Source organism: Nannospalax galili, unplaced genomic scaffold, assembly GCF_000622305.1.
Source record: "Nannospalax galili isolate Female #2095 unplaced genomic scaffold, S.galili_v1.0 scaffold763, whole genome shotgun sequence".
NCBI classification, from domain to species: Eukaryota; Metazoa; Chordata; class Mammalia; order Rodentia; family Spalacidae; genus Nannospalax; species Nannospalax galili.
In genome coordinates this window covers 1,217,039-1,233,145 of record NW_008349451.1, presented here as the reverse complement: position 1 = coordinate 1,233,145, position 16,107 = coordinate 1,217,039, and the positions used below count along the sequence as shown (strand labels likewise).

Below are 16,107 nucleotides of genomic sequence, written 5' to 3'. Positions count from 1 at the left end.
ACATACCTGTGATCAACAAGTAGAAATCTTTACCATGCCACTCTTCTATTACTATACACAGTACTTAACTCAGTTTATCTATTATTATGATGATATGACTTTCCAGGCACCAAAACAGAACAAGTGGGTTTTTTTTTGCAGGGGGGGGACAAAATAAATTGAAATTAATTTTTATGAAGCAAGAGATATTAGGTAAAATTCTTTAGCACTTAAATTTTTTTTTGCCTTTTTGAGACAGGGTCTCCCTGTAGCCCCAGCTGGCCTGGAATTCACTGTATAGACCAGGCTGGCCTTGGACTCACAGAGATCCACCTGCCTCTGCCTCCCAAGTGCTGGGATAAAAGGCGTGCACTACCACGCCTGGCATTAGGTACACATCTTCTTTAGCTCATTTGCTAAGTCATTTTTTTCTAGAAATTTTTTTTGGGGGGTGCAGCAAACTTTATTGATGGTAATCAAGAGAATAGGGCTCCCTAAGCCGCTCCCCCTTCCTCTGGGGGGTCTAGGATGTAAACTGTGAAGGGAGATACTCAGTGTGTTGGGGGCTGAGTTGGGGTAGGGACCCCTCCAGCCGAGGGCCTCTCTCTTCTCTTGCTGGGGTGAGTGGTCCAGGCAGGGTTTCTTACTCCTTGGAGGCCAAGTGGACCATGAGGTCCACCACCCTGTTGTTGTAGCCAAATTTGTTGTCATACCGGGAAATGAACTTGACAAAGTGGTCACTGAAGGCAATGCCAGCCCAAGCATCAAAGGTAGAAGAGTGGGTATTGCTGTTAAAGTCACAGGAGACCTCGTCCTCAGTGTAACCCAGGATGCCCTTTAGGGGGCCCTCAGATACCTGCTTCACCACCTTCTCGATGTTATCATATTTAGCACCTTTCTCCAGGCGGCAGGTCAGATCCACAACAGACACATTGGGCGTAGGAACATGGAAGGCCACACCAGTGAATTTCCCATTCAGCTCTGGGAGGACTTGCCCACAGCCTTGGCAGCCCCAGTGGATGATATTCTGGGCAGCCCTACATCCATCACATCCGTTTCCCAGAGGGGCTGTCCACAGTCTTCTGGGTCACTGTGATGGCATGAACTGTAGTCCCCCAATGATGCTGAAGTTGTCATGGATGACCTTGGCCAGGGGGGTGAAGCACTTGGTGGTGCAGGCGGCATTGCTGATGATCTTGAGGGAGCTGTCATATTTCTCATAGTTCATACCCATCACAAACATGGGGCATCAGCGGAAGGGGCAGAGAGGATGACCCTTTTGGCTCCACCCTTCAAGTGGGCCCTGGCCTTCTCCATGGTAGTGAAGACCCCAGTAGACTCCACAATGTACGGCACCAGCATCACCCCATTTGATGTTGGCAGGATCTCAACTCTTGGAAGATGGACATGGCCTTCCCATTGATGACAGTCTCAGCCTTGACTGCACCACTGAACTTGCCATGGGTGGAATCAGACTAGAACATGTAAACCATGTAGTTCAGGTCAATGAAGGGTCATTGAAGGCAGCCCTGGTGACCAGGCGCCCGATATGGCCAAATCCACTCACTCTGACCTCCAGCATCATGTCTCAGTGACGAGGTTGGCACTGCAGGAGAAGATGCAGCTGTCTCTAGAAGGGGGAGGAGCAGTGAGCCTAGAAATGTTTTTGTTAAAAAAATTTAATGGCACTTTTTTTTTTTTTTTTTTGGTCTTTTTGAGACAGCGTCTCCCTGTAGCACCAGCTGTCCTGGAACTCACTATGTAGACCAGCTGGCCTTGAACACACACAAGAGATCCACCTGCCTCTACCTCCCCAGTGCTAGGATTAAAGACATGCGCCACCATGCCCAGCTACTGGCACATTTTTAACTTCCAATGTTCTCAACTTTTTAAAAATTTGTATTTGGGGCTGGAGAGATGGCTCAGCGGTTAAGAGCACTGACTGCTCTCACAGAGGACCTAGGTTCGATTCCCAGAACCCACAAGATGGCTGCAAACCATCCTTAACTACAGTTCCAGGGGAATCCGAAGCCCTCTTCTGACCCCTGAGGCATTGCACAACACGGGTGCACTCACATACATGCAGGCAATACACTCATATACATAAAATAAAAATAAAAAATATTTTTTAAAAATTGTATTTATCTATGCGTTTTGCCCACATCTAGGTAAGTGCACCTGCATCATGCAAAGCCCACAGAGGCCAAAAGAATGCGTTGGACCCCGTGGAACTGGAGTTAGATTGTTGTTAGCCACCATGTAGGTGCTGGGAACCAAACCCTGGTCGTCTGCAAAAGCAGCCAGCGCTCTTAACCGCTGAGCACCTCTCCAGCCTTCTTGTCTCAGTGTTTTAAAATCAATGCTAGAGCATCATTAAACGAAAACATGGACTTTCTCCATATCATTTATTTCTGCCGCTTCTTTTCCCTTGATCAAACTTGTCTGATGACTGCATGTCCTCAAGTTCCAAGGCTGGGCTTTGCTCGTTTTTTCTCCATGGCTATCTTCCCAACCTCACCCTTACCTTTATCAGCTCCTTCCTCTCCTTCTCTAACTGGCCGGAAGCTCACTTCCAGCTTCTTTCCTAATGTAAACAAGGAAGGAAAAACCCGGGTTTTTCATATAAATGCTCTTTTAGATGAACACGTTTCAATGTAGTTTTTCATTCAGTTCTGAATTCTACTTTTTATTATTATATCCTCACTGACCTGAGTTATTTATGCCTCTTGGTATTAATGGAGTTGTTAGAGAATGGGCCTTGGTAACACCAACAAGCTAGGCTTGGTCACCTGTCCTCAATAGGCCAATTAAAAACACAAGTGCCAGGCATGGTGGTGCACACCTTTAATCCCAGTACTTGGGAGGCAGAGGTAGGCAGATCTCGAGTTTCAGGTCAGCCTGGACTACACAGGGAGTTCCAGGCCAGCCAGGGGTATATGGTAAGACCCTGCCTTTAAAGAAAAAAAACAATAAATAAGTAGATGATAGAAAGATGGGTGGATGAGTGGGTGGGTGGGTGGGTACGCAGACAGACAAAAAGTGAAAAAGAGATTTATTCGATGTGGCCGCACTGGGAAGAACCAGATAAAAGGGAACCAGTGACCCCTGCTCCCCAAGTCCATCTTCCTGGGTTGCAATGTGAGATTTAGGTTTAAATAGAGGGCAAGGGCCATGCAGGGTTAAGCAGGGCCCATCAGGGTGTGGTCCTGCCATCACTGGCCTGTCATTGTCTGGGCATCTTTCTCCTGAAAGGTTCCAACAAGTCAAGACTGTGAAACCTCTTCTTGAGAGACCCCTTCCTCTCTGGCTGACTCTCTAACCACCTTGGCAGGAATAGAGGCACTCTAAAGGGACACTGCACCTTCTCTTTGGCTATCAGACTAGAAACAATGGTCCCCTAGGAATTTCCCCAAGAATGTCAATTGGGAAATGAAAAGACTTAAAAGCTGGGGTCCTAACCACAAAGCTGTACTTATCTCTTCCCCAGTACTTGACCCAGATCTTTCCACTGGGCCAATTCTCGTAAGTAACAGGAGCTCCGAGAACCAACACAGTTACAAAGGCTTGCTTCCCTGCTCTCCCCAAAGTCCCCAGAAAATCCCCAACAGAGGCATAGAGCCTGTGGTCCTTCAGGAGGAGGAGATGAGCTCAGCAGTAGGGCACAGGCATGCCAAAGGCCCCATATTCAATCCCACCGACCAACACCAAAAAAAAAAAAAAAAAAAAAAAAAAAAAAAAAAAAAGTGGAATATGGAAACCTTACCATTCAGACTACTTTAATTTTCCTGCCTTAATGACTTAAATATTACCCCTATATATACTTAAGAGTCATATGAAGCAATGTTATTTTTTTCAAGCACCAAATAGAATTTTAAAATGTCATTAAGGCTCTTTGGGGCCTTTCCATTGTGGTTTTTTCTTCCTTACTATTCGGAGTCCTCTTCTGGTACCGTTTCCCTCTTTCTGAAAAGCTTCCACTAACAATTCTTTTAAAACAGTTCTGCTGGTGATAAATTGCTGCTTCTCCATTTGAAAAATGTCTGGATTTCACCTTCATTCCTAAAGAATCTCTTCCCCACCACGTATGTGCATGCTATTTCTTGTGACCTTCAAGGCTTCTAGTATGAAATAACCTTCTATTTTGTTCTGTTTTTCAAACAGGGTCTCCCTGTAGCTTCAGCTGGCTTAGAACTCTATGTAGACCAGGCTCACCTCCACCTCACAGAGATCTGCCTGCCTCTGTCTCCCCAGTGCTGGGATTAAAGTCATGCACCACCTTGCCTGGCTCAAATATCCTATTTAAAAATTTTTCATTTAGGGGCTGGAGATACGGTTCAGTGGTTAAAGAGCTGCTCTTGCAGAGGACCCAGGTTCAATTCCCAGCACCCACATGGCAGCTAACAACCGTGAGAAACTATAGTTCCAGGGGATCTGACACTGTCTTTTGACCTCTGTGGGCATTGCACAACATGAGTGCACTTACATGCATGCAGATAATGCAAACGCATTAAAAATCATTTTTAAAATTTCATTTACTTCTGTGTGCGCATGCATGACACACAAGAACACTTGGCAGGAGTGGGCTCTCTTTCCCCGATGTGGGTTCTGGGGATTGAACTCAGGTTGTCAGGCTTCACAGGGTCTCCCTGCAGCTCCAGCTGTCCTGGAACTCACTATGTAGACCAGGCTGGCCTTGAACTCACAGAGATCCGCTTGCCTCTGCCTCCAGAGTGCTGGGATTAAAGGCGTGTGCCACCACGCCCACTGAAATATCCTGTTTTTAATCATGGTATCCCTATGGCTACTCCAATACCCTTATCCTCTGTCTTTAGAAACTTGATTAGGAAATGCATCACTGTAGATCAGCTTGGGACTTTTCTGCAAGGTTTGCTAGGCCTCTAAGTTTTGCCTTTCATCAGTACATTTCAGCTATTTTTAGCAACACACTTCCTTTTCTATTAGATATTTTCTTACTGTCAGGCAGGTCCCTGAAGCTCTGTTCACCTTTTCTTCAGTTTGGTCTTTCCTGCTGGAACTGGGTCCCTCTACTCAGCCATCTTGAAGTCACTTTCTTTGTCATCTATGCTCCTGACCTACTTGCTTTGCTACTGTTTCAGCTCTAAATTTCCATCTGGTTTTATCTACTCCCCCAGGCCCAGGACTGAGGGCTGACAGGGCCTGCTAGGAAGTGCTCTACCACTGAGCCACATCCCTTCACCTTATACTGTGCTGAAGCCTTCTTCCTTCCTATCACGTCCAGAGTATTCACTGTTATCTCAGAAATGTTTCATGGTTCCTACTTTGAAGTCTGTGTCAGGTATCTGTCTGTCTGGTTGACTGTCTTCACCTACACATGCTGATGTAGCAAGTTGTGATTATACTCTGGACAGTTTGAATATATGTGATTTTCTGTGCCTTGTTTTATTAAATAGACTCTTATTTTTTGGTGTTCAGCAGGCCACCAGCCCCACTGGATTTAGGCCACCAGTGCCCACTAGCACATTGTTTGTTTTGACTTAGCAACTTTATAGTACCACTGGCCCAGTCTCCTACATACACCAGAGCAGCCAATGTGTGCCATGGCTGACAGTTCATTTCTCAGTGTACATGCAGCTGCTTAGACTCAGAACCACACGTGTGTAGCCTAGGTGTGACGAGGTCCAAGAAACAACTTTAAGGGGTCATTGTCCTTGGCTCCACCTGCTCCCGTCTTCCTGGATCCTCTGGTTCCTGGGGTCCTCACAGTCTCTCTAGCCCAAGTGCTGGGTTGAGTTACTCTGCTGGAGTGCACGCTTCTAGTGACTGTGGCTACACTCTTATCAGCAGAGGGAGGGAGGTGGAAAGAGCAACAGGGGTTTGTCCTACTCTGTTAGGACCACATATCCCCACTGCAAAGGCTCCCTGTCCTCAGCTGTGATTTTCTTTATAGCTTCCTTTAACAAAAAATGACCTTCTCTTATTATTTCTGCCTCATATACGTCATATACGGGGTTTGGGTTTTTTTCCCCTTGTTTTTGACAGAGTCTCACTATGTAGCCCAGGCTGACCTGCAACACTCTATGTCGACCAGGCTGTCCTTGAGGTAACTCCTGCTTCTACTGTGTGCTGCGGTTACCGTAGTGTACCATCATACTACATAACCTTAAATGTTTCTAAAAATGATCTTCTGGTCAAATTTTCTCTCCCCAATACTACTCTATGGATGGGTACAGATAAATAATAAATGCCTATGCTAGAAAAGCATTAATTTCAATGAAACACATACAGAAAATTAAAAGGTAAAAAGTGTCTATGCCTAACTATTCAGTCATCACAACTTTGTAGCTGAGGCTGACGCTCCTGAACTAGGCTCCTAAGATACTACAGTATTTTCAGGAACTGTAGAAGAGGGGCTGGAGAGATAGCTCAGTGGTTAAGAGGACTGGCAGAGGACCCGGGTTCAGTTCCCAGCATCTACATGGCAGCTAACAACAGTCAGTAACTCCGGTTCCAGGACATCCGACGCCCTCCTCTGGCCTCCACAGGTGCTGTATAGCACTGTAGAAGAGCTTGGTTACAGAAGCACCAGCAGCTAGAATACTTTGGATATTGTTCTTGGGTGCTCTGCAAACACTTAAAACTAGACAACAGCAGACTGTACCACCACAGCTGTCCACACACAGGCTATTATGAGAAAGCTTTTAGAAGACAGAACCAATTACAGTGTGAACATGTTTCAGCTCTAGTGTTCCAATGGAGAAAATCTGAAGACATAAGAGCTGGATGAAAAACCACAGGTGATAATGCTGACACAATGTTAGCCAGGAACACTGAAGTAAAATGGAGAAAGCATCGCTGAAGTTACACATTTACATGCCTCTAAAGGGGCAGGACATCAATCTAAATTGAAATGTCCTGTACCACTGCCTTGACGGATGTTCTGATCTGATGCAAAAAAAAGAAAAATCAGAACCTGGGGATGGGGGGCAGCCCAGTGGCAAACTGTTTTTATCCAGCACACACAAAGATGCCCAAGGTCTGAATTCCATCTCCAGCACTGCACACAAAACAAACAAACCCCAAACACCGCCCCCCACACACAGAGATAAAACTTCATAGTGTACCTGTTTAATTATATAATGAACGGTAATGCAGTATCTGTCTTGACAATTTCAGTCATAAAAATGATGGCATAATGATGGTTAAAGATGCTGTACCTGTAATTGTAAAGCTTATTTATAAAGTGTGAAAAGAGAAAACAATCAAAAAACAGTTTAAAGGAACACAGGACAAGGTACAGTCCGCTGTGAGGAAGGCTTACGTCTAAATCTGATACAGAGCTCTCCATGGAGCCCAACAGTTCTTTCTGTAGCACTGAGCTACGAGTCTGAGAGAGACTGGCTGTGGATCCCACTTCTTGTTTTCAGCTGGGACTGGGCAATGTCAGCAAGTGCACTCTGGATCTTCTCCAGAAGCAAGTCTCCGCGATACACGACATCCTCTAAACAAGTAGCGGCTTCGTGGTTTTCCTCTTCCAGCTTATATAAGCTGGCAGCCTTCGTAAGACACAAATTTTAAAATAATCAGAGATGACATACAATCTAAAGGCATTTATTTTTAGATCAGAACAGCTTTTCAACCACTGTGCTTTATCTTTTAGTAGCAGGAATTCTAAACATTAGACCACTTAATCTTCTGTATTTGTTACTAAGGACTGGATTTTCAATTGGAAACATCTAGGTATGTGAATCTGCCCCACACTGCTTGAGGATAGTATTAATACTCTGTTGCATGGATGTCACCTCCACGCACTGCTCTTTGCTAGGAAAACAAAGGAACACAGGTGATGATGACAAAATTCTCAGTGTGTGCATGCCTTGAACATACCTGACCTCATAGGTTGAAACTGGACAACTACTCAGTACAACCTTCTCTAAGACCATGCTAGCTCCCAAATTGGGTAGGGGATATAGCTCAGGCATACAATACTTGCCTAGCACGTGAGGCCCTGGATTTGACCACTAGAAGCAACAAAAAACCAAAAGTATCTCCCACTTAAATTTATTTAAAACTGACTATCCTAATAACAGATATCAAAACTACCACCTTTAATTCAAAGTCCTCTACTGCTAGTGGTGCGCTCAAAGTAAGAGATTTTTACCTGTAAAGCAGCTGTAGACTCTTCACTAGGTAAGGAATCTATCAAAACATCAATATCTTTTGCTGTTCTTGCAATCAGTGCTGCAAAAAGCTGGGCATATTCTAGAGAAAAGCATCACATCCCTAAGTTAAAGTTTCAGAGACTCTTAAGTTTTCATAAACAGAAATTAAAGTTAATAAACCAGAAAAGCTCATTTAACTTTTGTGTACTATAAATCTAATCATGAAAGTCTAATTTTAGCACACCAATTTTTTTTTTTTTTTTTTTTTTTGAGACAAGGTCTCCCTGTAGCCCCAGCTGGCCTAGATTCGCTATGGAGATCAGGCTGGCCTCAAACTCACAGCGATCCTCCTGCCACTGCCTCCTGAGTACTGGAATTAAAGGCATGCACCACCATGCCCGGTGATACATTTAACATTATTTTAAACTGGGAATTAGCATAACCTATCATCTAGTTATTAGGGCAATATGCTGGCACTTTGAGAAAAGGAATGCATAAATGGGATGCCTTCCTTATTAAGACTGTGCAAGTAAAATTCAGCTAAATTTATAAAGCCCTCCCTAGAGAAGCAGCAATATTCTGGGTGATGTGAACAGAACTATGAGGCATATGAACTGAGTTCATTCACGGGCCAGGGACACGGCTCAGCAGACAAAGGCATTTGCCACCAAGTCTGATGACCTGAGTTCGATCCCTGGAACCCATATAGTAGGAGAACTGACTCCTAAGGTTCCTAAAAGTTGCCCTTTGACCTCCACATCCCCCCTCCACATCCATTAAAGAAATGTAAAAGAAAATCATTTATGACAATACATATATTAATATACCCAAACCATAACAACATTTTTACAAATAAGCTATAAATAAGTTGAGTTCTTCCACATCAGGAAGGAGCGTAAGAAATACTGGTCCAAATAAGAAAGGCTGAGGGCCGTACCTTCTGTTGGGTTAGCCGGCTGGTCTTTATTAATTGCTGTCTGAATGTTACTGAAGGAGGCAGGGGGACCACACTGCTGCAACACCCCAATGGCATTACAGAACTGATCTGCAAGCTTGAGCCAAGGAAAGAAGTCAGGGTTAGAAAAGTCATCAACTGGAAGAGATATGGTAACAATGATTTTCCATAATAATGATCTCTAAGTAAAAGAATAAAACTCATCAGACAAAACAATAATTTTGTATAAAATGAGCCAGTTTTTTTTTTTTTTTTACTAACAATGATTCATTTTCTTTAGTGCTGGAGATCAAACCCAGGACTCTGCACACTAAACATGCATTCACACCAGTGATCTACATTCCAGCCTAGATTAAATATTTTAATCACACAAAGAAACCTCGCTTGGTATCAATCTAGGTGAAATTTGGCACAAATCTAGCTTAAAGAATTAATAAAAGAGGAAGCTGAAGCCTTGACCTTCAGTGGATTGTTTTCTCTGAGTGGTCAGGGATGGAGCTGTCAAGAGCAGGCCAGGGCAGTAAGGCCAGCTGATGCACAAACTGCAACACAGAAACATGACAGACACCGAAAAGGAACGAATGACTCCTCCAAAGGATCACAGCTTCAATAGCTAAATCCAAAGATACGGAGCAGTTGATCTGCTAGACAAAGAATTCAAGTCTAACTGAAAAATGACAGATGACCTCAAAGATGATGCACACGACGAATGGGGAAAATTCAGGACTTGGATAAGAAAGTTAGCGAGACGGATTGAACTTCAGCGATATGACTGACTGCCTAGGCAGGGTGCTGCGTGCCAGTGATCCCCACACTTGGGACTCAGAGGCAAGAGGGCTGCAAGTTCATAGCCAGCCTGGGCTACGTAGCAAGCCTGTCTCTAAAAAAACTAAATAAATGGAAATTAAAAATCTTCACCAGCTTACATCTGTGCATTCACACACACATAAACACACACTAAGGAAAAATTTAAAAATAAAAACAGGGAGATTTGGGGGCTGGAGAGATGGCTCAGTGTTTAAGAGCACTGGCTGTTCTTGCAGAAGACCCAGGTTTGAATCCCAGCACCCACATGGCAGCTAACAACTGTCCTTAACTCCAGTTCCAGGGGCTCCAATGGCCTCTTCTGTCCTCCGCGGGCATTGCATGACACGGGTACACTTACCTACATACACATATACATTTATACACATAAAATAAAAATTTTTTTTTTTTTAAAAGGGAGATTCTTTTTCACCCTGTCAGAATAAGAGCCATTAAAAAACAAATGCTGACAAGGGTGGGTGGAGGGGATCCCACCCATCACACTGCTGGAGGGAACACAAATTTGTGCTGCCAAATCTGTATGAAGATTCTTCAGAAAACGTACAAGAATTACCTTAGGACTCAGCTCTAACACTCATGGACAGACCTAAGAGAATCTAAGTTAGCAAACAGCAGAGACCAGACACTCATGTTTAGTGTTTACTATTCCCAGCAGCCAAGATATGGAGCCAACCAAGCTGCACATCAGCAGGTGGACGGAGAACATGTACCACAGTTGTTTGAACTCAGTCATGAAAAAGAAAAAATTACATCATTTGCAGGAGCTGATGGACCTGGACTCCTGCTGGTGAAACACACCAGGCTAAGTGAGACAAGTATCGCACGTGCTCTCTCACACAAGGACTCTAGATTTTAAATATTTTATTATTATTTTTTTACTTTATGTGTATGAATGTTTTGCCCACATGTATGTTAAGTGCACCAGTGTCATTCAATGCTGGCATTGGATCTCCTGGAACTGGAGTTACAGACGGTTGTTAGCTGCCATGTAGGTGCTGGAGACTGAACCCGGGTCCTCTGCAAGAGCAGCAGCTGAGCCACCTCTCCGGCCCCAAGGACTCTAGAATAAAAAATACTTTTCTATGATCTATCCAGGCAGTAGGGGGACTATTGGGGAGGAAGGAAAGGAACTAGAATGAGGCAGAGGTGGGAGGGAATAAGAGGGATAACGGGAATATGAACATGAACAAATATACCATAGACATCAAAATCCTTACTGAAACCCATTTTTCTACATTTACTGTGTGTAAGCAAGCATGCCATGGCATATGAGTGAGGTCAGAATGCATGCTATGGGAGTCTGTTCTCCCTCCACATGGGTCCCACCCAGACTCAGGGTGTCATGCTTAGTGGCAAGTACCTTTGCCCATTAAACCACAAACCCATTATTTTATATGCTTTTTTTTTGGGGGGGGGGTCGGGTCTTTTTGAGACAGGGTCTCCCTGCAGCCCTAGCTGGTCTGAACTCACTGTGTAGACCAGGCTGGCCTTGAACTCAGAGATATGCCTGCCTCTGCCTCCTGAGTGCTGAGACCAAAGGCATGAGCCACCATGCCCAGCATATGCTTAATTTTTAAGCTTAAAAAAATAGGGGCTAGGAGATGGTTCAGTGGGAAAAGGGCTTGTACATGCATGAGCATCTGAGTTTGGATCCCCTGCACCCACATAAAAAGCCAGATGTGGAAGTGATGGTGTATATCTGTACATCCTAGTGCTGTTGGCACAGACAGGATCTCACTGGCCAACCCTAACCCCAAAAGCTGAGTTCTAGGTTCAGTGAGAGACCCTCCTTTAAAAAACAAAGGTGGTGGCACAATCCTTTAGTCCCAGCACTCAAGAGGCAGAGGTAGGCGGATCTTTGTGAGTTCCAGGCCAGTTGGGGCTACAGGGAGACCCCAGCTCAAAAAAACAAAAAAAAAAGGTGGAGGGTAACACAGGAAGCCTCCCTTGGTTGATCTCTGGCCTCTACACAAGTATGCATAAGTGTGGGCATCTGCACACACCACATGCATAAACTACACACACACACACACACACACACACACACACACACACACTAAGAAAATAAAAAACTTGAAATAGAGTTTAGTTGCTAAAGTATTTGCCTAGAGTGCATAAAGCCCTGGGTTCAATCCACAGCACTGCATGAGCTGGGCATGGCAGCACAGACCTGTAATCCCAGCACTGGGAGGTGGAGGCAGGAGGAGCCAATAAAAAACAAGCAAAGCAATTTTCTTTGTTTCTGCAGATATGGGGATAAGAGATATATATGCCAATACTTTTTTTTGGTCTTCTTGAGACAAGGTCTCCCTGTAGAACTCACTATGGAGAAAAGGCTGGCCTCAATCTCACAGAGATCTGCCTGCCTCTGCCTCCCACGTGCTAGGATCAAAGATATCAAAGATATATACGCCAATACTTATTTCAAGCAACAAATAAAGACTTTTAGGCAGTAGCTGTGGGAGTGGGCAAATCCAGCTAGTAAACAGACCTACTATGTCCCCAGGTTATGTTCAAACTTTATAATGTCTTTTTGGTGAGCAGAGAAGTTACAAGAGAAGTTACAAGACACAGGGAGAGAGCCTGGAGTAGAGCTGGGTGGGCAAGGCATTTGCCTAGCATACATGAAGCCTCGAGTTTGGTCCCCAAAACTGCATAAAAAACTAGAGAAAGAGAAAATGACAGCTAGAAATGTCATTTTAAATCATCATGAAGTATGCCTTAAGTAGTTTGAGAATTTCCTACCATCCCCAAACTAAATTCACCTGTACACCCCACCTGTACACCCCACCAGCTTTTCAGTAGTTCGCATCCTGAAGCCGCGATGACTACTTTCAGTCGGGGAATAAGCACCCCACTGCTCACTGTCACTATCTCAATGATGGTTGTCACTGAAAAGGTAACCTGAATAGTTGTTTCATTTTTAGCAAGTTGGAGCATTCCATTTTATGGCACTGTCATAAGAAATAGGAAACTGGGCTGGAGATGGCTCCGTGGGGCAGGTAAGAGCACTGGCTGCTCTTGCAGAGGACAGGGTTCAGTTCCCAGCCCCCATATGAGGCTGACAACCACCCATAACTCAGTTCCAGGGGATCTGACGCCCTCTCTAGCCTCCAAGGGCTTTGCACCATATGGATGCACCTAACACATGCAGAAAATACACTCATACACATAAAATAAAAATGAAGTTTTTTAAAAAACTAAAGAGAGGCCAGGTGTAGTGGCGCACGCCTTTAATCCCAGCACTCGGGAGGCAGAGGCAGGCAGATTTCCATGAGTTCGAGGTCAGCCTGGTCTACATAGTGAGTTCCAGGACAGTTGGGGCTACAGGGAGACTCAAAAAGACCAAAAAAATAAGTAAATAAAAAATAAATAGAAAAACAAAAATTATTCAATATAGTAGCTCTTTGTTGTGTCTTCAAACACTTTCATGATCCATTGTTTATCTGTTCAAAAAATCTTTATTGAGCCTGGCATGGTGGCGCACACCTGTGGTCCCAGCACTCCGGAGACAGGGGCAGGAGAATCCCTGTGAGTCCAAGGTCAGCCTGGTCTACATAGTGAATTCCAGGCCAGCTGGGGCTACAGGGAGACCCTGACTCAAAAAAAACAAAAAACCCAAAAATTTATTGAAAAACCAATCCCACGATAAGGAGTGCATGTCAACATTGGAGATGAGTGGGACATAGCTTCCAGAGTCCTAGAGTTTGCAACCATTTGCAACAAATGTTAACAGCACTATCACTCTATGTTTTGATCTACTTAACACTTAACAGCTGGAGACTGCTCACTGGGACTCCCTGACCACGTGCGGGTTTGGGCACCAAAATGTCTCTCTGGCATAAAACACCACAGTAGTTTCTTAGTGCCTCTTTGTAAACAAGCTAGTGTTTATGTACCCAGAAGGCATTCATACTGCCTAACCTAAGGCTTGCTAAACCCTAAGTCTAATTACAGCATTCCTCAGACAGCGGGCGGATCACATTCTTACCATCCCTGTAGCTACAAGACCTGTATGAATACGGACATTTTCTCTAAAATAGTTTCCACACACCATCATTGATTAGATTTGTACTAAAACCTCAAGAGACTGTGTTCCTGGGAGAGGCTGACTGGCAGCCCCGAGACATGACTGCAAAGGAGATAGAATGTACCTCGGTGACTCCACCAACATTCAGGGCTGGCCCCTCTGCAGAAAATCGGCCATTTTATTTACATAGGGTAGACCACAGGAACTCACCCTTCAAGTCCATGTTTTACGGAGAACTGCCAAGTCTGTCTAGCTTTCTGTGAGACACTGGCCACCAGGTGGTGTTTACACACCATCAGAAAGCAGCTTGTCTGCAGGCACTGTACCTCTAACACCACACTACAGCCAGAGTGCACTCAGAACCCAAGTATCCAGGGAAAGCAGGGGCTGCTCAGCTGGTACATGCCAAGAGTGCAGATGCAGCAATTTGCATAGATGAGTGAGACACGGCTGGAGAGACGCTCTGAGGTTAAGAGGACTGGCTGCTCTTACAGAGTACCGGGGTTCAAATCCCAGCACCCACAAGGAGGCTGACAACCATAACAGTTCCAGGGGAATCCAACACCTTTTTCGGACCTCCTCGGGCATTGCACCACACAGGTGCACTTACACACAAGCAAGCAATACACTCATACACATAAAATAAAAATAATAAATAAAATAAACGAATAAGCCGGGTGTGGTGGTGTACACCTTTAATCCCATCACTCTCTGGCCAGCTTGGTCTACATTGGGAGTTCCAGACCAGCTGGGGCTACAGGGAGACCCTGTCTCAAACCAAAACAAGATTTTGTCCAGCATTTATGTAGGGGCTGGAGCTGGCTCAGCAGTTAAGAGCACTGGTTGCTGTCTAGATGACCTGGGTTCGGTCCCAGCACCCACTCGGATCGGACCCCTTCTCTGGCGTCCGCACGCACAGGTGCAGACATACATGAATACAAATGAATTTTAAAAAAAAATAATTTATTGATAATTTCATAGATGCACATAAGGTGTTTTGATGAAATCCATGCCCACTCCCTCCCCTCCAACTCCTCCCGTATCTCCCCATCACTTTTTTTCTGACAACTTCATGTACTGTTTCTTCTTTTTTTGCTACTCTAACATTCCCTGTTCTGAAGAGGTACCCTAAAATCTTTTGAGGATTAGAGAAAAGCTCCCAAATACTTTCGACATTTTGGGCCTTTGGAACAGAGTATGTCGCTAAGAGGCCCAAGGACACTGTGAGTTTTATCCAAGAAACTGGCTACATTTCTTTGGGTCTTTTTTACCCCTAACTGCCTAGCCAATTCCTATCTCCTATTCTTATCACGCCATCCTCTGAAGGGGTTACCCAGCTTGCGGATAGGGGATCGGGGCTCAGACCGCTCTGGCTTCTTCCATGATGAAGAGACCCAGGGTGAGGCAATTGGACAAACAAATGAATTTTAAAGTTTGAAAACGGACACTCGCAGGCTGCAAACAAAAGCGCCTCCGCCGCTGCAGGATCACAAAGGGCGGGGATCCCAGAGCCCCCGGGACAGAGGGTCGGAGGACGCGACCCCGACCCTCCTCGGACCGGCGGCCGGGGCCCCTCGGGAGCCGCTCGGGAAGGGATGAGCCGCTGGGGAAGGGACGAAGCCACAGGTACCCTCTGACCCTGCCCCGCCCCGGCCTCCCTAAGAAGCGGCCCCAGCGAGCCCCGCCCCGGCTCCTCACTCGGCGGGCTCCCCACGGCCGAGCCTCTCCCTCTCTTCACCTGAGGGAAGAGACACAGAATAATGGAACGCAGCGCCTCACCGAGTTTACCGCGTCCTGCAGCTGCGTGAGCCGGTCCGCCATCTTGCTCTCAGACGCGAAGAGCAGCCGCAGCCCCAGGAGCGCGCGATTGGACAATTTGGGACGCTCCCGACCAATCACAGGGCTCCGTTTTGAGGGGCGTGGTCATACAGAGGTCGGCCCCGGAAGGGGTGGGGCTTTCCTGAGGCTCCTTTCCGTGGGCTTCTCGGGACCGCCGCAGGGCGGTGCGCATGCGTCCGTGGGGAGAAGGGGGGGCGGGCCCCCCTGGGGTCGGACCCCCCTAAGCCAGTTGTTCAGTTCTCCGAAGGCTAGGTGGTTCCTCCTGTCCTCTTAGGTTTCATTTATTTATTTATTTATTTATTTATTTATTTATTTATTTATTTATTTATTTATTTATT

At 45.5% G+C, this 16,107-nt stretch overlaps 1 protein-coding gene and 1 pseudogene across 1 annotated transcript; both read right to left on the bottom strand.

Annotated features, from left to right (window-relative positions):
- Positions 1-292: 292 nt before the first annotated feature.
- Positions 293-1,341, bottom strand: LOC103745001 (annotated as a pseudogene).
- A 5,741-nt stretch (positions 1,342-7,082) lies between these two features.
- On the bottom strand, positions 7,083-15,792 carry Med21 (mediator complex subunit 21). The gene is made up of 4 exons (XM_008846880.3): positions 15,710-15,792; positions 9,058-9,172; positions 8,120-8,220; positions 7,083-7,514 (listed from the first exon to the last, which is right to left on the bottom strand). The coding sequence occupies exons 1-4, from the start codon at positions 15,749-15,751 to the stop codon at positions 7,338-7,340; spliced, it is 435 nt and encodes a 144-aa protein (XP_008845102.1). The 5' UTR covers positions 15,752-15,792; the 3' UTR covers positions 7,083-7,337.
- Positions 15,793-16,107: the final 315 nt, after the last annotated feature.